Source organism: Calonectris borealis, chromosome 3, assembly GCF_964195595.1.
Source record: "Calonectris borealis chromosome 3, bCalBor7.hap1.2, whole genome shotgun sequence".
Lineage (NCBI taxonomy): Eukaryota > Metazoa > Chordata > Aves > Procellariiformes > Procellariidae > Calonectris > Calonectris borealis.
The window spans coordinates 126,922,889-126,933,019 of NC_134314.1; the positions used below are offsets into that span (position 1 = coordinate 126,922,889).

Consider the following 10,131-nt stretch of genomic DNA (forward strand, 5'->3'; position numbering starts at 1 on the left):
CAACAAACTAACAGCATTACATATAAGAACAAGTGCACATTGCATTAACCAGATGTAAATACTGCTTGCTTAACTGGCTTCTATCTTGCTTATTAGTTAAGCCAGAACAGGTTGTTTTACAGCAGTTATTTTGCCTGTGTAGGCAGGGAACTTCATCCCATTCAGCCTTTTGCCTGTAAAAATTACTTTTATTTTTATCTTTCAAATCTCTTGAAGAAGAAAGTTCAAAGAAATCACATTAAGAAGTGATATTGAAGTCAGTCCTTAGAAAGGGACAGATAAATCTAAAAGAATAGTTTAACAAAACATACAAAGTATTCTATACTACAAGGAAACTGCCTTTTTATAAAGCTTGTCTTTGGCATTCTGTCCTTCTCTTGACTTCATTAAAACATCTTTGATGCATGCTATTAGTGCTGTTAGTTCTGTTAGTGACTTAACTCTGTATTTTTTACTTCTACACTCTAAGCTTTTCTTATGTTCTTTTCTCTTTCTACCTTTCAACTGAACACAGAGAGAAAAGTGTCCTTCAGTATCTCAGTATGAAGCCTTTATATCTGAAGTAACAAGACAGCGACTGTAGGAATCATTAATAAAAATTAAGGGAATTTTTTACATTCTTCGTGACTAGAGCAGGCAAGAAATAAAAACCTACCTACCTTCCTTCCTTCCTTGAATCAAGGAGCTCTACTGGAGTCTACTGCCGAAAATTTGTAGATGGTCTTAGGAATTATTGCACATTGCACTGTTAAGATCTACTGAATAAAGGACAGTTCTCATCTCCCTAAGGACCAAGAATTTTAAGGTCTCAAGAATTACTCCAGGAAAAAAAAACACTTCTTTCATCTTCTGTTTATGAAATTAGCCACTGATTTGCTTAAGCTTCTGCTAATAATTAGCCAAAAAACCCCATAACTAGCAGTTTATATTTACTTCTGTAAATCTAAAATAAATGCTGTAGTATTTTGTTGAAATTGACTGTATATACAGATACAAAAACCTCACAGCTTCTGGCACTTCACTGCCTTATTTGGTTAGCATAATCTGCATGAATTTGCTCTTTAAAAAGTTTATGCTGGTTTTTGTTGCATACTGCAAGAGAAAAATTTGTTTACATACATGAAAAAGTTCGATAACTAACAAAACTGGGAGTCATGGGATAATCGTATTATATAGAAATTGTTTGTCATTTGTGTTTTTCACATTCCCAAGTTATTCTGCATATATATGTTCAGATGTTCCTGACAGGAAATTGTCAGGTATGATTTTTCTATAACTTTTATTTTAATATAAGGCTGTTTTCAACAAATGGCATTTCCAGGATAAGACTGTCTTATGATGTTTGTGTATTGACTGATTTTTTTTATTGTTTGTCTTTTGACATGAGCTGATTGTGGCTTAGGAGGTTTCTTGATGGCAAAAAGAAATGTAAATAATATCATATGCATTTTACAATCAGTTCCCCGTAAGGTTATCTTTTATTAGTAAGATACATCTTGTTCATTATCGATTTATATTAAAGTCAACAAATGTTATTGGTACATTCAGTGGTTGCATACATTTGTTGTCTTGAAAGCATTTGCAGAGAGCTCAGAGGAAGTGTACATGAACTTATAAGCAGATCCAAAATGAGTTATCATCATTACATTTTATTACAAATCAATCAGCACATTCATATTCCTGTTCTAAAGGGTTAAGTTAACTGTGTAACCTCCCAGTGTCCCATCTTCCAGCAGGCACGTACATAACTTCACCTACAGCTATCTCCATTCACATAAGGAAAGGTAAGCATGGCATATTTGCAGAACTAGGGTTGCAGACTCCCTGCAGATGGATCTCGCTGCTGCTTAGGCAGCGTGGTAGAGCCACTGCAGCTTCGTCAGCTTACTAACAACTTGTTTCTTGAGGCTTACAGGTTTTGTCATTTATAAAGTCTCAAGCTGTCAGGGACAGTTGGAACAGAATCATTTTTTCACTGGGAAAAGAATGCAGTTCAACAGATTCAAAAGCATACTGGCAAGACTTTTTTTTATTTTACTGAAATTTTGTCGAAAAAGGGAAAAAAGAGGAAAGTTCAATAAGCTTTAAAAGGGGAAATTTTCTTGTTTTTTTTTCCTTAAAGTGACGTCCTTCTGAAATACTTTTTATGATAAAATGTGCTAAAAGATCTAGATCTAAACAGAATATTTTGGTTTTACAATATAAATACTTGGTTCAGCCTGGGATTGTTTTCACAAAGATTTTAAACATTTTTTGTTGTTTTTTTTTTTTTCTTAAGTGAAAATAGGACCAATTTTGCAGCTCTCCACCGCATAGAATTTCCATTCTTCCTCTGAAGACATTTCTGGTATTTCATTAAAATCATTGGTTTATTTTGATTACCAACTCACGCTAGCATCCATTTCTGGTCCCTTATTTCTCAGGGTCAAGATTTTCACTCATTTCAGTGGAAGCATGCTGATTTTTGCAGAGTATCAACAGAGATTAGCAATCCAGGAGTGATCTGAAGCCCGGAGAGCTTCCCACTCCACAACGGTTTTGTAGGCAGCCCGAGCTCAGTTGCATTTGGAATAATTTCCCATGTTGTAATGACGTTTTTGAGAAGGATTCGGGGCATTCCAAGCCGTGCAATGACAGCTATGAGATGTCACCAGAGGGGCGGGTGGGATGGATGGCAGTGGCTAGAAGAGGTGCGGCGTGTCAGGCCCTGTATAGCTGTAATTTGGGTGTACCAGGCAAAATTTGGGTGTTCCTGTACGCACTCAAAGCTCAGGGCATAGCTGAGTTTCTCCCCCAGTAACAAGTGAGACAGACGGCGCCCTGACGTGCCCTAGGAGAAGAGTACTCTGGGCAAGAAGAATTTGGTCTCAAGCCATTCCTGTGCTGCAGTATGGGCAGAGCCATAGAGGCGGGAGGAAAAGTTGCCTTTACAGAATTTCCTAGGCAAAGATACGAAATCTGGAATGCCGGTAGCCCTTACTAAAGGCATAGCTGTTATGAAAGAGAATGGAAATACCATAAATATTAGGAAAATATCTCCGATTCGAAATTATTTTCAAGCTCATTTCAGGGTCTGATTGTGACTGGACTCTGCTAGCTCTCTTTGACAACAGAGGACTGATGCATTTCAAACTATTAAACCCTAACCATTTAGTAGTGTCACTATTTTTAGAAGAACATTTGTGTCTTGAATTAACAGATTTAAACTGTAGTGCCAAATGCTGTGTGTATTCACAGAATCCGAGCAGCTGTGTGTGTTTAGGTAGATTCTCCGAGACCCTGGGCATTAGGCAGGAGTGGCGTATTGCTGTGACTGCAGGGCACGTGCTTCTCTGCAAGCATTGCTGGGCACACTAACCTGCCCTCACCACACGTGTTTTTGTCACACGGGCATCTCCTGACGTTCCATTTATTACCTCTGTTCTTCTCTGTGTTCATTAAGTTGTCCAGGATTACCCGTCACAACTTCTACACTTGCTTTTTGCATACTATTACACCACCTTAAAGCATCTGTGCAATCACAGTAGCCACGAACTTTGCTATTACTATTTAACTGATAACGTGTATTACAAATGAACCCCCCTCATCCAAAAACCTAAGCAAAGTTTCCTTGTACGAGAGAACCGGCGGGAGCTTGGGGGCAGAGCTCGTCCTGCTCTGGTCAGATTCGTGTGCCAGAGTCCTGGCCTGTGCCCGTCTGTGCCACTGTAAGCAGGTTTCGACCCACTTCGTCTGCATCGGCACAGAGGCCAGAGTGGCATTTTGGGTTGTATTAGCTGAATTAACCAAAAGCAGCGCCGGGGATACATTTGCATTTAAGAGATCAGAATCTGCTTCTCCCAGCACCTTCTTTTGCAAAGGAGTTTCAGAGGAAAAGAGCAGTTAGGAATCCTGTTATCTGTGCTCTGACGATTTTTAAATTATTTTCTTTTTCCTTTCTTAATCTTTCCAGTCTCTGCTCTTAAAATTAAAATTAAAAAAAACATAAATTACATTTAGGAGCTGCTTCATATTTTCTGAAACACAAACTCCCAGGGGAAGAACACAGCGGCTGCTGGACAGCGTACAATGAGAGTACACAGCTTTTTACCGCAAGAGTTGCCAAATCTGTCACTGCTAGTTCAAGATTACAAAAGAGGTTGTAGTACTATACAATGTATAATTTTTATTTGCTTTTCTGATAGTCTGCTGAGGATTTAGTAACATTCCCAACACATATTATTTCTAAACTTTTTCTGAGACATGATGCCGCCTCAACAAAGGAGCTCATGTATGATTTTTAGAGTTAGATGATAATGTATATGTAAATAATGCTTTGATATTAATAAAACTGCCTTAAAGGAATGTACCTAGGTGTGAAACAAAACTTAAAAAGCTCTTATTTAAAACTGTAATTTCCTTTACATATTGATTTTTTTAATGTTTGCCATTGTATACATTTATTAATGATGTTATTAAAATGCCAAACCAAATAATTTTTATTCTTATTTTGTGTGTACATTTATACACACTTTTTCTGGAAACTGATGTTACTGGAAAGATATTGGTGTTAAGTAATGGCGTTGTGGTCAGTTGGTGATGTGTTCAGTGAGTATTTCTTCCGGAGGGAAACCGATAAAACTGTAGCAGAATTTTTCTGGACAGTGTGTAGTTTGTTTCGTGTTGTTTATTTGTGTAGACCTGTGTAGCTTTTAACTATATGCTATTTTGATATTATTTAAAAAAAAAAAAGACACTAATTTCATAAGTAAATGCAAAAAGAAATCATTCTAGATTTGCCAAATGTAGTATTTGAAGCTTTGATTTTGCTTGGTCGTTATTTTTGCTGAGACAAGTCTCAAAATCTCTTCTGAGGACAAAGGTAGTTCAATTTAGGTGGTACAGATTTTAAGATTCATGAAGCACAGTAAACTGCTGTTGTGCACGTCTTTAAAACAATTTCTCACATTTAAAGCTTTCTGGATTTAAAAACCTTGACAAGTCAGATTTAATTTTTTTTTTTAAATGATAAAGGATTTTGGGGTACCACAAAGAAGAAACCTTAAAGGGGAGGGAGGGACAATGAGTGGCAGGCAGAAGGTAAGATAAATTTTACTTTTAAAGACACATAAGACTCTACCTTAATATCTAGCTAATTTAGTAACACGTTTGTCAATCCAGAGTTCATTAATCAACCCAAAATTCCCAGACACCAGATGTTCCTTTCAGTCTTTTATTTAACAACAACTATAAAATCACAGGTATCTGGACATGTTCTAGTGACTCTTCCTATAGCTTCAACATTTTTAGGTCAGTTCTCTCCCATTGGAGACAACCGCCATGATAGATGGGGTTGGTTTGTGTCTTCCTAAGGTGGAGGGGAAAATTTTAAAACAGCTGTATCATGAAGTACTCTTGTCGTTAAGTTCACGTTTCTGAGAACAGGCGCCAGATCCTTCAGAAATGAAGGAAACCATGGTAAGGATGTTTGTGAAGTAACTTGCCTTGCACTAGAAGATGCTCTTTCTTACTCAGTTAATGGTAGTTGTTCATTCTGTAGAATTAAAGATTGCACTTTCTTACAGGGGGAGAAAACCAATCCAACACAAATGTTTATGATGTTCTCAGCTCACAGAACTATCTTGGCCATCTAGAATGAAACTGGGTCAAATTGGCTGATTTTTGCCTTGTGTTTCTTTTGAAATGTTTCCCTTTACCACTGTTCGTGTTGCATCCTTTAGCGTGATGCAGTAGCAAATAGTCATCCAAGATCGCAAGTCCTTTTGTGTGTTTTTTTCTTCATGCTTCTGTATTCTTTATTTCCATTTTGCTTCAACTTGTGTTGACACTATTGCTTGCCTCTAGGCGTGGTTTGTACGTGACATTTTCATTAGGCTGTGTTCAAAAGCCCTTTTCCCCATCGTCTTCAGATTTTGTCCCTCACTTTCACTACTCCCATCTTTGGGTTTTGTGTGGGTGCTCGTTGCCAAAGTATGTTTACTGGACTTCATGGAGTTTCTGCTGCTTCTCTCTTCATCACAAAATCTGCTTGAAGGGGGTTTTATTCATTTAGGCAGGAGAGAGGAGGAGAAAGAATTGGATTAGAAATTTAATGTTGAGAATGTACTGGTCTTGTTCTTGTGATAGTAGATACTTTTCTATACTAAAAATATATATCACCTATTGAAAGCCAAATCAGCTTCCTCGCAACCTCTTGAACACCTGGATGTTTGTACTGCAGTCCCCTTCTCCTGAGGGGAGAAGCTCCAGTACTTGTGGTACCATTCTTTCCATTCCTGTGGTGCTGGTTAAGGCACAGTGGAGCAGAGAGGATGCACAGCCTGCATGGGTTCGTCAATCCGTAGAAATGGCGCACAAAAGTTGGTGCGGGTCCGGGTTGTATTAACGTTCCTCCCAGGAGTCACCAGGACATACTACACCTGGTCAGGAACCCGCCGTAACGTTGTTCCTTGGAGCTCTTCTGCCTGCTGTCCGAGGGCTCCGCGTGTTCTGCCATGGGAGAGGCACACATCTGTCCTCACAGGGCGATTACCAGAAGACTTAATTATTTCCCAAGGGGAGGATACTGTGAAAGTGAAAATGCAACTAAAAACGTAGACAATCAAATGCATTTTCTGTAGTGTAGCCAAGTTGTTTTTTTCTAGGTAAAAATAATAAAAAGAAAGCAACGTGTAGTAGGGGGTAAATAGGTACGGGTGCACAATTTAGACATCTCTGTCCTGTGTGTGTAGACAAATATTTTAGAACTTGGAAGTTAATTTGCTATTTCCTAATGATGATGTTTTAAGTTTAAACTTTCAAGGCCAGTTCCACACACAGAAATTTCCAGTTTTATCCATTTTATTAATAAACAGTATGACATTATTTAAGTAACACTTTCTCTACTTACTGGTTAGTTTGTGGTAGACTGCAAACATGTCCTGTCTTTTTAAGAATATTCTGATAAACTTTTAATAACCTGAAGACAGTATTTTTTCTCACCAGATTATAAAATATAAACTTACACAATTGAAAAAATAAAGGAGGAGTAAGCCTGTTTTTTTCAGATTTTATTTGTAATGAGACTTTCACTAGTTTTGCTCTACAAAATATATGCCTAGTAATAGAAAAGTGAACTTCATCTATTTAACATCTTCATCAAAATGTATGATGATGGGATCATGGCCTGTTGATTTCACAAACTTCAAAAAGTCGTCGGGGCTTAAGCCCATGGTTGCAGAATTTGTCATTGGATGAAAATACACCTTTTCGTGGCCACCTTCCAGAAAGCCAGCATCCAGCACAAACCTCACATCTCCCTGGTCACAGAAGAGGGCTAGTGGTGTCGCACAGCCCTGGCCCACTTTTAGCTTTTCCAGCATGGCATTTTCATCAGCAAATCTTAGGTTTCCACTTCCCACACCCAGTTTCTTAGCAAGATCATTTAAATTGATTTGCCTGTTGTGCAGAACCGACACCAGCCAGAACCCTTTCTTCTTTTTGTCTTTAAGAAAAAGGTTTTTACTGTGACCTCCTTTCATGTGTTGGACATGGGACATCATTTCTTCAATGGTGAACACCTGGAAAATATCATCAGTGTAGCGTGAGGCTCTATATCCCACTAGACTTTCAGTTGCGTACTGGCACGTTATCTTGTGTTAAAGACTTCGAAAATACTGAATGTTATACTCAGCCTAAAAACTGTACCCTATTATGAAGAGATTTTAAAAGAACACAAATAAAATGTCATATACTGCTCCTGCACACTTTCCGAATCATTTCAGTCTCATGTATACAGCAAGAATATCACACTTTAAAATGCGAAAAGGCAGCCGCGACAGCTCTCCTTTTTGCAGCTCCACCACAGACAGTCTGGAACGACGTGGTGCGTGCACTTTTAACTAGGAATGAGAAAAAGTTTGGAAAGCATCTTGGATGCCGTCGACTTCACGGTTAAGAAGTGGATGGGCCACAGCTCCCGAAAGTGCCGGGGAACTGGAGGGGAAAAGGGGCTTTGGGGGACAGAAACGTGGAAGGGGAACGACTCCGCGTCTGCTGCCGTCTTGCTCAGCGGCCCCTACCTCGGGGTGCTCGGCGGTGACCGTGGCGATGCCCAAGTCCCGCAGCCGCTCCGCCAGCGCCTCCCGCAGCTCCGCCGCCATCGCCGTCCCGCTCGGCCGGGGCCGGGCGGCGGGGCGGGCAGCACCGCCACCGCCCTTCCGCCGGGCAGCGCCCTGCCGAGCGCCCGCTGCCGCGGCCTTAAAATGGCGGCTGCCCTGCGCAGAGGCGGGGCGGGGCGGGTTGCCGAGGCCCTTGCCTTGGAACCAAACGCTGGAACAGGGTGCCCGGGGAGGCTGTGCAGGCTCATCTGTGGAGATACTCGACAGCCGGCGGGAGCAGCCGGCTCCCCTGACTCTGCCTGAGCCAGGGGTTGAGGCGGCCTGCTGAGGCGCCTTCCCGCCTCCACAGTGCCGTGGTCCTGTGACACGGCGGCGAGCAGAGGGGTACCAGGGGGGCTGTGCCTCCCCTCCCGCACAGTGCAATATATTTCGCGTTTCTTAAAACAATCTCTCTCTTTCCTTGTCAAATAGTGGCGTTAGAACAATACATTGCTTTGACATACACCAGGTTTTCACGTCCAGTGTGAACTGTGTTTGGTTCAAATACTGGTTTCAAAACAGGTATTTGTCTCAAATGTCTCCCAATTAAATTCTTCATATATGTGCTTACTGTAATTTCACATGCTAGCTTGTTGCCTATGTACAGTTTTGCTGAAAATGTTGCTGCTAAATAAGGAATTTAAAAATTCAAAGCTAGAAAAATCAAAACAAGGTAAACTATTTAGTTAATTATGCACACTAAAAAAAAGAACTGCCTAATCAAATGTTTTTTTTTTTTTAAAGGCAACCAATAATAATCAAGAATTGCAGCTAGGGGACAAAGCCAAGCATTAACAGCCACACAGTTAAGCGGAAAATATTTCTACAACCCACACCATCGTCCTGACCTATGACATCAGAAATTATTTGTTTTCAGTTTGTCCTTCAGAAAAACAGGCAACCTATAATAAAGCTTTAAATTAAAACAGTATGAATCTGTGGTTAAGAGACATGTGGATAAAGTATGATCCCACGCTAATTCCCGGAGCCTTACAGCAGCGCACAGAAAGATTTCCAAGCAGCATCCAGCGGAAGATCAACTCAAAAAGCAGATTTGCAGTAAACTCTTGGTGACTTTTTTGCATGCTAAATTTATCTTTCAAATAAAACGTTTTTCAGGTCAATCCCAGACTCACCAGGCAGTGCCATCGTGTGAAGGACGCACGGCCCGCAGCACGCGGGCTGGCAGCCCCGTGGTGTCCGTGTGCTTGCGCCGTCTTTCTGCCTGATTTGCCTCCCCGTGCAGGAACACAGACTGCGTTTAATGCCCTTTGATATTTAAGCTTTTTTACTGTGGTTTATTTTTGAGTTTAGTTTTCCTATTTTACCTTTGGAGAAACCCTCGAAGGCCCTGTGCATTTTAAGGTATCAGTTAGTACCCGGCACATTCATCAGCAGATGGTGCTTTTGAAATACAGGACACGTTTTTTTTTTGTCAATATTCGGCATCATAAACGAGCAAATACTTGCAGTAGCGAGATATTGAGGGCAGCAAAACACATAGCTACCGCTTATTGCAAGCGTGCGGAGAACCACCTGTGTGAACTACCACAAGTCCCACATTATGGGCAAAGCATGTGAAATACACAGGTCCAACATACGTAAAGGAAATTAGTTATTACTCGTGACACACAATTTGCAGCCGCCTGACGGAGATTGCCGTAGAAGCAGTGCTGTCCCACGCTGAAGGATGTCATAGGATGTCACTTGGGATTCTCTCTGGATTTTACAAACAGCATTAACAAGGGAACATCAAGGATTTTTCAAAAACCACTTACTTCCTCTTACTTTTTTTTTTTGCCCTAGTCTACTAAGTGATATTATTTCAGAGATGACAAATTAGAGAGAACTTTCAAAAAATCAGCCATGTTAGCGCTTTAGATTGGAGGCGGGTGGGAGGACATTGCAAAGAAAAGTTACTATCTCCTGGTAGGCAGGAGAACCCTAAGTTTAAGTGTGTGTGTATATATATATATATTTTAAAAAAAAATCC

The 10,131-nt window shown here is 40.4% G+C and overlaps 2 protein-coding genes across 2 annotated transcripts in view; one reads left to right on the plus strand and one right to left on the minus strand.

Moving 5' to 3' along the window:
- CCDC88A (coiled-coil domain containing 88A) overlaps positions 1-1,541 on the plus strand; it is a 78,160-nt gene extending 76,619 nt beyond the window's left edge. The window contains exon 34 of the mRNA XM_075147798.1: positions 515-1,541. The gene's annotated coding sequence lies outside the window, so the exon portion shown is untranslated. The remainder of the gene's footprint in view (positions 1-514) is intronic.
- Positions 1,542-4,986: 3,445 nt separating this feature from the next.
- On the minus strand, positions 4,987-8,213 carry LOC142081170 (prolyl-tRNA synthetase associated domain-containing protein 1-like). The gene is made up of 2 exons (XM_075147808.1): positions 8,061-8,213; positions 4,987-7,559 (listed from the first exon to the last, which is right to left on the minus strand). Exons 1-2 carry the CDS (start codon positions 8,139-8,141, stop codon positions 7,122-7,124), a joined length of 519 nt encoding a protein of 172 aa, XP_075003909.1. The 5' UTR covers positions 8,142-8,213; the 3' UTR covers positions 4,987-7,121.
- Positions 8,214-10,131: the final 1,918 nt, after the last annotated feature.